This window comes from Orcinus orca, chromosome 9 (assembly GCF_937001465.1).
Source record: "Orcinus orca chromosome 9, mOrcOrc1.1, whole genome shotgun sequence".
In the NCBI taxonomy this organism is placed as follows: domain Eukaryota; kingdom Metazoa; phylum Chordata; class Mammalia; order Artiodactyla; family Delphinidae; genus Orcinus; species Orcinus orca.
This window is the reverse complement of record NC_064567.1, coordinates 56695421-56709139: the sequence shown is the minus strand read 5'-3', so window position 1 is coordinate 56709139 and position 13719 is coordinate 56695421. Positions and strand designations below refer to the sequence as shown.

The 13719-nt window shown below is 40.4% G+C and overlaps 1 protein-coding gene across 2 annotated transcripts in view; it reads left to right on the top strand.

The window, feature by feature from the left end:
• CALCR (calcitonin receptor) overlaps positions 1–13318 on the top strand; it is a 150564-nt gene extending 137246 nt beyond the window's left edge. The window contains exons 12-15 of one of the 2 annotated variants that reach the window (XM_049715139.1): positions 1372–1590; positions 4008–4049; positions 11056–11310; positions 11383–13318. In XM_049715139.1, the coding sequence (XP_049571096.1) occupies positions 1372–1590; positions 4008–4049; positions 11056–11310; positions 11383–11448 (582 nt within the window). In that variant the 3' untranslated portion in view covers positions 11449–13318. Of the gene's footprint in view, positions 1–1371; positions 1591–4007; positions 4050–11055 lie in introns of both variants that reach the window. The other variant, XM_033420473.2, reaches the window with a different exon arrangement.
• Positions 13319–13719: the final 401 nt, after the last annotated feature.

Sequence of the window (13719 nt, the reverse complement as noted above, 5' to 3'; positions counted from 1 at the left end):
ATTGACACAGCACCCCATAAGAATTCAATTTTTATTAAAGGTCTCTTTCCTTTCTTGAATTTTTGGGGTAATAACATTTATTTCTATTCCAGGTAGAAGAATTATTCTAATTATTTTAAAATAAATGATCAATTAAATTTTAAAAACAACCTTGGTTTTAAAACTAATCTTCACAGCCAAAAGTAATTTGTGATCCACTAGAATGGCTGATATTAAAAAGTGACCGTACCAAGTGTTGGCAAGGGTGAAGAGCAACTGGAATTCTCATATAATGCTGGAGGGAATGTAACATGAAGCCACCTCTTTGGAAAACAGCGTGGCAGTTTCTCAAAGTTAAACATACACTTACCATATGAACAGGCCATTCCACTCCTAGATACTTATTCAAGTGAAATGAAAACATGCCCACACAAAGACTTGTATACAAGTATTCACAGCATGTTTATTCATAATAGTCAAATTTTGGAAACCATTCCAATTTCCATAAACAGGAGAATGAATAAACAAATTATGTATATGTATTATTTATATAATGCAGTACTACTCAGCAGTAAAAATGAATGACATGCCAATACACACAACACAAATGAATCCCACAGATAGTATGTTAAACCAAAGAAACCAGACACAAAAGAATACACACCATATATTACTCCATTTCTGTGATGATAGGAATCAGCAGTTGCTGGAGGTGGGGTCCGGGAGTTGTTGACTGCAAAGGGGCGAGAGGGGACTTTCTGGGGTGGTGGAAATGCTCTTCTCTTGCTTGGAGTGGTTGTTACACAGGTACATACATTTGTCTAAACTTCCCAAATGTAAACTTAAAATCTCCATTTTATTGAACATACATTATACCTCAATGAAGTGATTTCTTTTGAAAAGTGTTATTGGAAAAAAGTCTGGGTTAGCTTTCTCCACTGCATAAGCTTTACAGATAAATTTTTCAGCCCTCATTTTACTTTTAGTTAAGTAGTCCTGCCTAAGGGAAAAATCTTCATAATGAAAAGATAAGAAAGAGAAATCTAAAAGTGTCATTTATGACTTCCTTTGTAAAAATTATAAAAACCTAAATAAAGAATAAAATACCTTCCTTAGAGTTGAACCTTATATACTTACATATACAGGAAATTATTTTCTCATATAGGGAAAAAGGGGGGGAAATGTTAATTCACGTCTGTAAAGAGTATTTGGCTCTACTGATGCTCCGTGTTTTCGTAACACGGAGCCGATTATATTACCTCTCAGGCAGTCACTTGTGTCCCGTGTAGGTGCTATCTGCTCCCCACACTGGATAAACGAGAACTGAGGGAAGTGGTGTCCTTCAGGGGTGCTGACCTGGAGAATTTGCTCAGAACGATCATATCTTTGCAGATCAACTTCTTCTTTTTGCTCAACATCGTCCGGGTGCTTGTGAAGAAAATGAAGGAATCCCAGGAGGAGGAATCGCACATGTACCTGAAGGCGGTGAGGGCCACTCTGATCCTGGTGCCCCTGCTGGGGGTCCAGTTCGTCGTCCTTCCCTGGAGACCTTCCCACCCAGTGCTTGGAAGGATCTACGACTACGTGATGCACTCTCTGATTCACTTCCAGGTAGGGAAAGCACTTATTCAACCACTCACTCAGCTAGTTGGTGCAGGGCCCACAGTTTTCTGGGGCTCCTCTGAGATGAGAATGACCCTTTAGAACACGTGTTACCCGGAAGGTAACACGTTACCTTCTCTGTCTCTCTGTCTGCTTTCCCACGTTTTGAATCTTAAAATTGGGCAAGGAGACAGGAAATAGGAGGTATGAGCTTTGAGAATACATCTTTAGAGAACAAATATATTTGTCCAGAGACTGTCCCACTGCAGAGTTACTCCCACAGTGCTTTTTTTCATTCATTCATTCATTCACTCATTCATTCACTTATTTATTTATGGCTGCGTTGGGTCTTCATTGCTGCGTGCAGGCTTTCTCTACTTGCAGTGAGCGGAGGCTACTCTTCATTGAGATGTGCACGCTTCTCATTGCGGTGGCTTCTCTTGTTGCAGAGCACGGGCTCTAGGCGCATGGGATTCAGTAATTGTGGTACTCAGGCTCAGTAGTTGTGGCTCATGGGCTCTAGAGCGCAGGCTCAGCAGTTGTGGCACAAGGGCCCAGTTGCTCTACGGCATGTGGGATCTTCCAGGACCAGGGCTCGAACCCGTGTCCCCCTGCATTTGCAGGCGGATTCTTAACCACTGCGCCACCAGGGAAGTCCCTCCCACAGTGCTTTTGACCTTTCCTTCCCCTCCCCAGCATCCGAGGGCCATATTTGGTTTTGCTTTATTGAGGGGACTGTTGAAGACCAATGTAACCAATGCCAATTGGCTTTCCAACCTGGATTATTATCAGTATAGTCGCTAATGCCATGAAAACACAGGGCAGAGAAGCAGATGTTTCTATCAGTGTGAAATGCCAACACTGGACCCCGAGCTGGCATCTATATCCCTCTTAAACTGGAAGCCAGTTTCCAGTCACTTCACTTCATTGCCTTGGCTCTGATTAGAGAGGTCAGAACCTTAGAATACCTATATTTTAGCCATCCCTACAATGTCAGGCAGACCACAGAGAATGGGTATGGCTGACACTCTCACGTTGTCCAATCAGAAATCATCATAATTATAGCTACCATTCACTAATATGTAGCACTTCATGTGTGAGGTAAGTATTCTCATGCCTATTAAGGATAAGGAAATGGGCTTTTCTGGTTAGTGGCAAAGTCAGGAGATATAACTCTAAAGCTGACCTAAAATCTCGTAACTTACAGCCTCCAAGCCAACAGCCAAAACTGTGAAGGAAACCAGGTTTTGTGAGCACTTTATTGCTTCTGCTTTCCCATTACTCCCAGGACCCTCAGCTGGTCCCACCCACGCATATACTCTGTCTCCCATACAGTAATTTTCAGACCCTCTTTTCATAAATACACATTGAATTGTTTTTCCAGGAGCTGTAATGAATTTGCACAGAGCATCCACGCCTCCTGCTCTGTCACCCTCCGTCTGTCAGAGGGGTGTCAGGAATCCATCTTTGACAGTTCAGTGACTACATAGGGAAATGTATCCAGGTCTCTTCTCATGTGGGAGAGAATGGAGCAGCCTCTTGGGGGTCGTCCCAGGTGGTCCCATGTCTGCCACACAGGGGTGGAGAGTGGCTACCTTGTTTCCGTTCACTTTGCTTCAGATCCAAAGCCTCGTTGAAGGCACAGTGTGAGGTACTTTGAAAGCAAGGGTGGGACATGGCGTGTCCTAAGGTAGAAGTGGGTCTGCTACAGGCTCTTAGGCCAGAGTTCTGCTATCTCAATTACTCATGTCCAATTAGTTTTATTTTCTACTGCTGAGGCTTAATGTGAAGAAAGAGGTCAAGATTAATAGGGCTTAAAATTAAGTTTAGGAATTATTTTAATAATCTGATCTATTATTTTGGCCATTTCTATAGGCAGTTAAAACCTGGACACAAGGAATCTTCTGAGTAGTGACCCGAACCTCAGAAGTTACTTAGTCCACGTCCTTATTGGAGAGATGGACTTAGCTGTGGGAATAGTACTGCACTAGTTCACCATGAGGACACAGGGCAGAGTCAGGCCCACAGCCATGCACTGACTGTGACACCTGTGCTTGCAAAAGTTTTCTCTACTAAACGCTACAAGATCTCAGTTTTTAAGTGTTTTAGGTACAAAGATTCTTTTCAAATCCCCTGTAACCAGCATATTCTGCTATAAATCTCCACGTTAAAGGCCGTAATATGTTAACCAGATTGACGAGAGTAGTCTTTTTAGCCAAGCAATAGAATCCTAATGAGAAAAAGGCATTTCTAATGGAATATTCTTGTAGTGAAGCACTGAACATGAGTGGTAGTAACTTTCATCGAGCCCTGACTTGCTATTGCCGTAGTGAAATGTTCCTCTCCAGGTCGTCTGTTTATATGGATTACTGACAACACAATGCACACAAAAATAATTTCAACTCTCTTTTTCCTCCTCTTTTTAGGGACTCTTTGTTGCCGTCATTTACTGCTTCTGCAACCACGAGGTAAGCGTGTGTTACATGTAATACCGTCACTCGTGTATATAAAGCCAGCACTTTACAGTCTCCAAAGGGCCTCTGTGCACTTTTCATTTGCTCTCACTTCTACAGGTGACCTTACAGGGTTTCATGACTAGCTGGATCATATTTTTTTCCACTACTGCAAGTTGAATCTTACCTGTGCTTTTGTGTGGTACAACTGAAGATATTATCCAGACAGGTAGCTAAATTCTCATTTCCTTGGATGGTACCTTAAGCTGGTCGGCACCCTGAGCAGCAACACTGAAAGCTATTCTGGATTCCCGTAGAATCGAAGTCACATCCCCATTCCCTTTGGAAGACCCAGCTCCTCACTAGGGCAGAACCAATATCCAGCCAGTTTGTCCTGGTTCACTGCCCTCTTTTCCAGTTGCTTGATGCCAGTGTCATACCACTTATTCAACACTTTGAAAATCACCCTGGAGTTAAGACTCAAAAGGGAATAAGTAATTTGTTATCTGAATATTTAGATCAGTAAAATCTAGAGATCCACATGGCCAGTGTTTTAAGGGTTTTTTTAGCCAGAGTTCCCTTTCTTCCAATGATATCTTGCCTGGGAGCCCAATTTGTAAAACAAAAGTGGAGCTGCTTAAATTTGTACCAAAGAACTTCCAGGGCTTCAAAGAACATGATTTGAAAGCTCCCTCATTTTTCAGGTGAGAAATCTAAACTCCGGAAAGATCACGTGACTTGCCCAATGTCACAATCATAGTTTATAACCAGGACTAGAACCCAGATTTCCTGATTTCCAATTAAATGGACTAAATCTTCCACTGCACTGCATTATGTCTATGACTCCTTCCTGAAGTTTTGTTAGTACGCTTTCTTGAGTTATATGTCTCATAACTTTTAATGTAAAAGTATTTGTGATAATTTTAAATTAATTCCTATAAAGAATAATTTTATACCAAGGCAAATCACATTTTGTTAAAAGATCAGTGGGGCTTCCCTGGTGGCGCAGTGGTTGACAGTCTGCCTGCCGATGCAGGGGACACGGGTTCGTGCCCCGGTCCGGGAAGATCCCACATGTCGCGGAGCGGCTGGGCCCGTGAGCCAAGGCCGCTGAGGCTGCGCGTCCGGAGCCTGTGCTCCGCGACGGAAGAGGCCACAACAGTGAGAGGCCCACATACCGCAAAAAAAAAAAAAAAAAAAAAAAAAATAGGGCTTATGTCACCCCATCTTTGTATCAATTTCTGTGAATGAATATCCCTGCCTTTTGAGTTGGCTCAGGTGGCATACAAAATAAATGTTTTCATCTAAAATAATATCGATACAGGGCTAATAAAAAAATCAGGTTCAGGATGGGCATACCTTGAAAACACGAAAGGCTTGCATGCATTTGTAAAAATACTTCAATACTGATTGTGTCTTATCCATGATGCTGTCTTTGAAGTGGCAGGCGTAGAAAGCAAGCCCAGAGGTGCTCCTAACAATTGAAAGTCTCTAATTCAAGTATGTTACCTCTGCTTTTGGAAGAAACCATCCCCATTTTAGTTAGTATCATGTTACTGGGGGAATGTACCAGTATGACATTTCTAATAACACTAACTGTGTACTCTGCCAAATGTCGTATCAGCTCAGCCCCATGGATTGCAGGCATCTGGGCCTCCTGTGAGCTTACTGTCTTACAACACTGAACATGGGCAGGGCACTTACACATGCAGAAGGTGATTTCCAGCCGCATGGTTGTGATCAGGCTTTGCCTGGCTGAATGTTACATTTTAGCAGAGATCTAGGGAGCTAATATGTCAGTTCTACAAAGAAGATACAGGTTTTAATTTTTGTTTATTATCCATATGTTATCAGTGACTCCTACTATGGAAATGGATCAGATAGTCAATGGGTAGGTTAAAAGCAGGAAAGGAATTTTGAGGATTACAGTACAAGGAATCAGGAGATGAGCATGAGAGCATGCTTATGTAACAGACATTTCCCACAACTTTTCCAAGAGTGTGGACATTGACCACCCAATCATTTCAGTAAATTGTTAATTAAGTATCTAAGAGACCACAAAAAGATGATTACACCTATGGAGAGGCCCAGTTTTTCTAAGCAGTAGCTTAAAAATTGGGAGTACTAACAGCACAGTGCAGGTTTTCCATTTTTCTTGCCCATGTACTGTGGATAAAATAGTTTGTGGATCAAAGCAGCAAGGTCTAGAAGGATCTCAATTTAATAGTCACAAATTGAAATGTGTGAAACCTAAAATTTTATTTGCTGTAACTTAGCTTGCTTTGAAGAGCTCATTCCACCAGCCTCTAATAGTTTACAATAGTCTCTTTCTAGAAAATATTTAGTTCAAAAGCCTTTGAACAAATGGGCAGCTGGTTTCCAAGTATTATGCTGGTACCCCCTGTTGAAGTTCATGGTGGCTCCCCTCACTTCTGAGGACCCTAGAGATCCTTTCACTCTGCAGGCCCCAGCCCTATCCTGAGACACCAGTCCTCCCTTCCAGGCCACCTGAGGAGCCTGGAAACTCAGGCCCCTTTCTTCACCTTTGTGAAGGGCCTGTGAACCTGTCTTTAGTATGTGCCATAGTCACTGCCACTCCACTGCTCAAGCACCATGTTGGACCTGGTACCAGGCCAAGAGTGGGACTTCTTTACAAGGCTATCAATTGTCAGGACTGTGCTCTCAGAAGCAAAGAGAAAGACCTGCTATACAGGAATGTTTCTGTTATTCCTTCCTTTCTTCTCTCCATTTTTTCAAGTATTCCCTCCATGAAGTGGAAATGCAAAGTCATTTGTGTCTCTTTATAACTCTCTCTCCTCTTCCTCTGGTGGCGGGGGGGACTGGAAGGGCTCTGTACTCACCACTTCCCCTTCCTGTCTATAAGGGACTCTCCCTATGTCATATCCTGCATGTTCGCTATACTATTGCTTTTATTTCTTTGTCATATCCTGCATGTTCGCTATAGTATTGCTTTTATTTCTTTAACATCTTTATTGGAGTATAATGGCTTTACAATGGTGTGTTAGTTTCTGCTTTAAAACAAAGTGAATCAGCTACACATATATATATATATATATCCCCATATCTCCTCCCTCTTGCGTCTCCCTCCCACCCTCCCTATCCCACCCCTTTAGGTGGTCACAAAGCACTGAGCTGATCTCCCTGTGCTATGCGGCTGCTTCCCACTAGCTATCGATTTTACATTTGGTACTGTACGTATGTCCATGCCACTCTCTCACTTCGTCCCAACTTACCCTTCCCCCTCCCCGTGTCCCCAAGTCCATTCTCTAGTAGGTCTGCGTCTTTATTCCTGTCCTGCCCCTAGGTTCTTCAGAACCGTTTTTTTTTTTTTAGATTCCATATACATGCATTAGCATACGGTATTTGTCTTTTTCTGACTTACTTCACTCTGTATGACAGACTCTAGGTCTATCCACCTCACTACAAATAACTCAATTTTGTTTCTTTTTATGGCTGAGTACTATTCCATTGTATATATGTGCCACATCTTCTTTATCCATTCATCTGATGATGGACACTTAGGTTGTTTCCATCTCCTGGCTATTGTAAATAGAGCTGCAATGAACATTGTGGTACATGACTCTTTTTGAATTATGGTTTTCTCTGGGTAAATGCCCAGTAGTGGGATTGCTGGGTCGTATGGTAGTTCTATTTTTAGTTTTTTAAGGAACCTCCATACTGTTCTCCATAGTGGCTGTACACTATTGCTTTTAGTAAAGTTCTATTTTCAGACCACTTCATATGCAAAAATAAGTTTTTCTATTTAGAAATTTTTTCTCTCATTAAAACTTAGTTTTCAAAAATATTGTCTTTCTAGAGACTCAAGAAAGCTTTGGGACTCAAAGCTAAACAAGGATTTCTTTGTCCTAGACAAAGGAAAAAAAAATCAGAACTCCTGGGATAAATCCCACTTTCCATTCAGCAGCACATAACTGCAAGTGCTTATAATGAACTTAACGGGAAAACAAAGGCCAAAGATAAAAACATCCAAATTCAACCACGAACGTTCCAACCTGAGTTTCTTTTTTACAAATATAGAAATGGAGGCCCCAAATGTTACCAACCTTATACAGTTAGTTAATAGTAGAGCCAGGTGTAATAATTATGTCTTCAAGCCATCAGACCAAGGCTCTATTTTTTCAAGTTGGCAATAAATTGACATAATCGAGGAAATGTGAAGTGATCTGTGTTAATTGCTTTTATAACGAGCAATGAATTTATGTAATTCAAAACTTTGTATATTAGACTTACCCCATGGGCAACTCCTTACATTTCTGATGCTTTTCAGGAGCAACCAGAGTCTCCCCTGTATTTTTCAGATTCAATGCCCACATTCTTGTGATCAAAGCAGCGTTAGGCTCAACCTGTGGTATTGCAGGAGATAATTGCCCTTATTAAACTGTATTAAATTGAAGTGTCTTTCACATGCTGCTAAGGGCCTATTCTTACATGTGTGGTTTACAAATGGAAGCAGACTGCCATCTCCACACAAAAGGATAGGTTATAACTTTGGAATACAATTATAGGAGGCATTTATAGGAGAACATTTCTGTAACAATTTTAAAAAATTGAAATAGACTTCAAACTTTTTGGCCTCATGCTGGGTACTTCAGTAGTATGCATGGATAATCCAATGGAGATTGTTTTAAAAGGACAGATGAGGCAAAACAAAGACTTCCTTTTTTTTCCTGCTGGGCACTGTCTGCCTCGGATACCTCTAAATATCTGTGTTGCATTTTAGCTATAAAGACAATGTTGGTATTTAAGAGATGCTGAATCCACAGAAACTATCAGTTCCCTTTGTCTGGGGACATTGCTTCTCCAAAATTATGCTGAGCCAGTATATTTCCTAATTCCTCAACAGGGCACTTGATAGTTCCTAGATTATAAACCTGGCATTTAAGGACCTGTTTAATAGACGGTACAACCCAAATAAAGCATCACTATCTATCTCTTTGTTAGTCTCAACAGGAAAATACATTGTAAAGAAATCCAAAGTTCAAAAGAGAATTGGAAAGCAATTTAAATATTTACTAGATTCATGAAGGGGTACTAAAAGAGAAATTTCATTGCATGGCAAAAAGTAAAATTTACTCACGTTTTATCTGGAAGTATAACTCAGTAGGGATGCTCTTTCCCAGATATATTCAGCTGTGGTTTCATATCAGTCCTTTCTGATATAATCAGTCTAGTCTCTCTTCACTTCTGTAGCTCTCCCTACTACACAGATTGCAAAGCAAAAGCCCAGAAACTGATAGGGAAACATAGTTGTCTTCTTGGGGAGTGAAGTGAAGGACAAAGTGAGTGATGGAAGGGGAGAGTCTGAACTATTTATTCATTAATACCTTTAATAAACACCTTTGTATTTGAAAATATATTCCTAGGGTGATCTTCCCACCAAGAGTATTTTCTTTCCTTTTCCCAAAAGATCCAACAACACCCTTTTGCCAGTGCAAATCACAATGTGAAGAAAACTTTCATTTGCATTAGCATCAGATATTTTACCAGGCTGTAGAGTACTCTTTGTGGAGACCTAGCTTGGAATATATGAGAGAGAACTGAACATGAGATCAGAAACTATGTAATTAAGAGCTCTTTTTTATTTTCTTAACACTACCACCCTCCAAATATATATATATATATATATATATATATGTGTGTGTATATATATATATATATATATCTCCACACATATGACGTAAGAGTTTCCTTTAGTCTAAAGACTTGAGGCCACCATCCTGCCATAATAAGAGTATAATAATAGGAATAATAGCCTCCTTGTATGGTATTTACATCTTAGAAGCCACTTTGATTCACAGTGCAACAATTTAATCCTTCAAACAGCTAGGTGAGGTAGAAGAGTTGTACTGAAGAAAGGAGTCTCAGAGGGGTTAACTATCCTACCCAAGATTTCATGGCTAATGTGGGCAGAATCAGTTTCTTGACCCAAAGTTCAATACTTTTTCATGGCATCAAATGAGACCCAGTGAAACGGCCTTATCAGTGGAAAAGGAAAGGAAAGGTGATGTGATGTTACCCAGTGACAACCATTCCCTCCCACGCAGCTTGTTGCTGGTACAATATTACAAGTGGTTGCTTCTGATAATTTCCAAAATTGCAACCCATGGGAGCTCAAGAGTAATTCCCCAAAGCATACACCACGGCATGAGAGAGAAGACCTAATCACAACTGTAGATGACCTAGTGGTTTACAGTTCACCTCAGGGAGGAATTCAAGTCTCTTCCTCAAATTCACTCTAGCCAGTTTTAGCATCCCACCCTAATACCACCAGACGCTAAGGCACTAATTACAATACGGTCATGGATGATCATTTTCTTGGCTTAAAGAGGGAGAAAATCATTCTAGAATGGATGTTGACAACGATTCAACAAACATTTGTTGAATAACTGCTCTATGCCAAACACCACGACATCTGGTAATACAAAAATGAATAAGACATGGTTAGTTAACCACTAACCAGAGCTTTAGCGGGCACACCCCATCTCAAGCCACGTTGGATAAAGGAAAATCAACAGTATGAGGCCATTATCATAAAATCCAGAACTGTGCAATGGTTTCCATATATTTTTTTCATGACCAATAATGTATAGATTTAGATAAAAGCTTCTGCTGTATCAGAGGTTGTAGCAGATAAAAAGGTTTCAAATTCTGTCTCCCTAATATGGCGTGGATGCCATATTGAATGTGAAACCAAGTCAAATTTTCATTCATTGACTGTAAGAGCTAAGAAACCTTTGCTCAAAACAGCAAATAACCTTGGCAGTGGTAGTTGAGGCAAGTAACTCAGTTCTCCAGTTCGCAAATTCTTCTTCCAAGGTGGTATATTCCACAGGCAGAGCATTTACCACACGGCCCTTTAGATGAGAATTACAATTCAACCTCCCCTAACCTCTGAGAAGCTCCAAGACCTGTGCTCATGAACTTGGCTCAGATCATTTCCGACCATTGTATGAACACAAGGTTCTCTCTTCTCTTCCAGGTCCAAGCTGCTCTGAAGCGTCAATGGAACCAATACCAAGCCCAGCGCTGGAGTGGCCGCCGCCGCGCCAACCGTGCCGCCAACGCTGCCGCCGCCACTGCTGCTGCCGCTGCCGCCCTGGCTGAGGCTCCTCAGATGCCTGTCTACATCTGCCATCAGGAGCCAAGGAACGAGCCCACCAACAACCTAGGCGAGGAGGGGGCTGAGGTCACCGCTATGGAGGGGGTTGAGGTCATCGCTATGGAGGGTGATGAGGTCATCGCTATGGAGGGTGATGAGGTCATCGCTATGGAGGGTGATGAGGTCATCGCTATGGAGGGTGATGAGGTCATCGTTACGGAGGGGGCTGAGGTCATCGCCATGGAAATCATCGAGCAAGAGTCATCCGCTTGAATCTGACGCAAATACAGCATCGTGATCACTGAGCCCTCATTTCCTGGGAGAAAGACCAACCATGCTTTTACAGTGATTTCCATCCTCCCAGGAGCAAACATCTCATTTGTGAGAATTATTAAGTGCATTTGTCCATAGTGAACCTGAAGAAAGTTTTACTTGGTACTGTTGCTTCCGGGAGACAGTCTCAGAATGGAGTCTCCCTCTGTAGCACTTGTGAACTCCTGTGAATTCCATCTTTCATCCAGGACTGAGATAAAAACGTCACAGTAATGCAAGCAAAGTGTCCGAGTAAAACACAGTTAAATTGACCTAGTTCAGATACAGGGTGCTCCTAGTTAATCTTGAGCCATTTATACCTTTGAAAAATTAAAATCACTGTCAATGTTTTTCTTTTTAACTCTAAACCTTGAATTAGGACACTTCTGTATTTGGCTATGGATCTCATTTTTAATTTTTTTTTAATTTCTATCAATTCTGATGTTACTCAGATGTTTTACCATCCACACAATGTAAACTGCACAAATTACAATGTGACCTCCACAAGACAATGTGGCTTTCTAATATAGAGATGAGATGACCAAGTGCGTGTGGGGGAAAAGATTTGCATTTGGCAGGAAAATGTAATGCTTTAAATGAAAAAGAAATTTAGAGTCAGTTTGCTCTAAACCTTAGATGGGTCAATTTGTTAATTGGTTTACTAATACTGACGCTCATCTTGGTTTTAGATAATCCTATCTGTTGCGCAGGCCCTAACTGCTGTGAGGAATTGGCCTTCATGTTGCTAACATTTATAAATTGGGAGGTCACAAAGAATCCATCACTAAATTTTTCACAAAACTGCCAAAAATATAATTCCTAGTGGAAGAGAATACTCTCTTTAAAGAGAGTTTTCCACTTTCCTAAACTCCAGGATTTATAAAGCAAATCATTCCAAGGTTTATAAAGCAGATTACCTCTTGCCCTTGGGTGCTATCTAGCAGTAAAAGATAAATTTGTTTAACACTGGTAATCAAAAGGCTCCATACAAGTCCATTAACTGCTTTACACCCAGCTTCTAAACTTAACAAGATCTCAGCCTTTTCCAGGAAGATTCAGTAGGACTAATTAGATATCAGTTTGTAGTTGACCTCTTGTTTGCTGCTATTAGTGAAACAGGAGGGGGAAAAAATTACTGCTACAAGTTTAACTATATAACAACTCATTTAAAATAAAAATAGACTTTCTCATTAAAATCCAATATTATACTCCCATACCTCTCTTTACTTCCTGCAATATAAAATCTTCAAAAATCCCTGAGTAAACCAGTATCATTACTAGCACCTGAAATTAATTTGTGAATTTGCAACAGTAACCAGTTGTTAGTTAATTTGTATGCTAAATGAAGGGATACATTGAAGCCTTCCAAATCTCCTCTCATGTACATCATCTTATGCCACTGCCTTTCAGAAATGATATAGTTTTGGAAAGACAAAAAGTTGATTTGTTCTGGTTGCATATTTAATGCACCCAAAGAAAATTATATTCTTTCACAGAAAATGTATTTTGGATACTAAAGTAGCTTAAGTCTCCTTTACTTTTGAATGTAAGGGAGGATTTGAAAAGAGGGTATTTTTCCAATCACAGTGTTTATGTAATAGCGTTCCTATTTTTGTTTACAAACATGGAAAACAGTATTTCTGGCAGCTCTAGAACAAATGTGATAATATCTTGCTGAAATATTCTAGATGCTATTGTGCTAATATAGTAGTGGCTGAAGAAAATCAAACAGCTTACTATAGAAATGTGCACAGTGCCAAAATTACGTGAAATGCTTATGCTACATCCATGTATGAATTAATACAGAGTATGTGATAAGCAAAAAGTTGTATATGTGCATATTTTTCTAAAGAAACATATTCTTCATCTTTTCATTCATTCATCTCATCTCTTAAACTCATTCCATATTCTGTTTCATTTCAGCCGTGGGATGCTGACATCACATCCTGCTTGTATTACAGGAGAAGGCAAGATAATCCAAAAATATAGGTTAGAAAACCATATGCGAAACATCAGGGTTATTATCTTTGTTAGTGCAACCATCTTCAGTCTTCAATTTGACTAGACCCTCCAAAGCACAGTTCTCATACCCTTGGCTAAAGCAAAACCACACGCAAGTGGCAATCTATATTGTATAAGTTTGGGCAACACAGCAAAGAAAGCTAGGGCAAGAAAATATCACATTCTTTTATCATTCTTGGGGTTTTTGTTTGTTTGAGGTTTTTTTTCCAC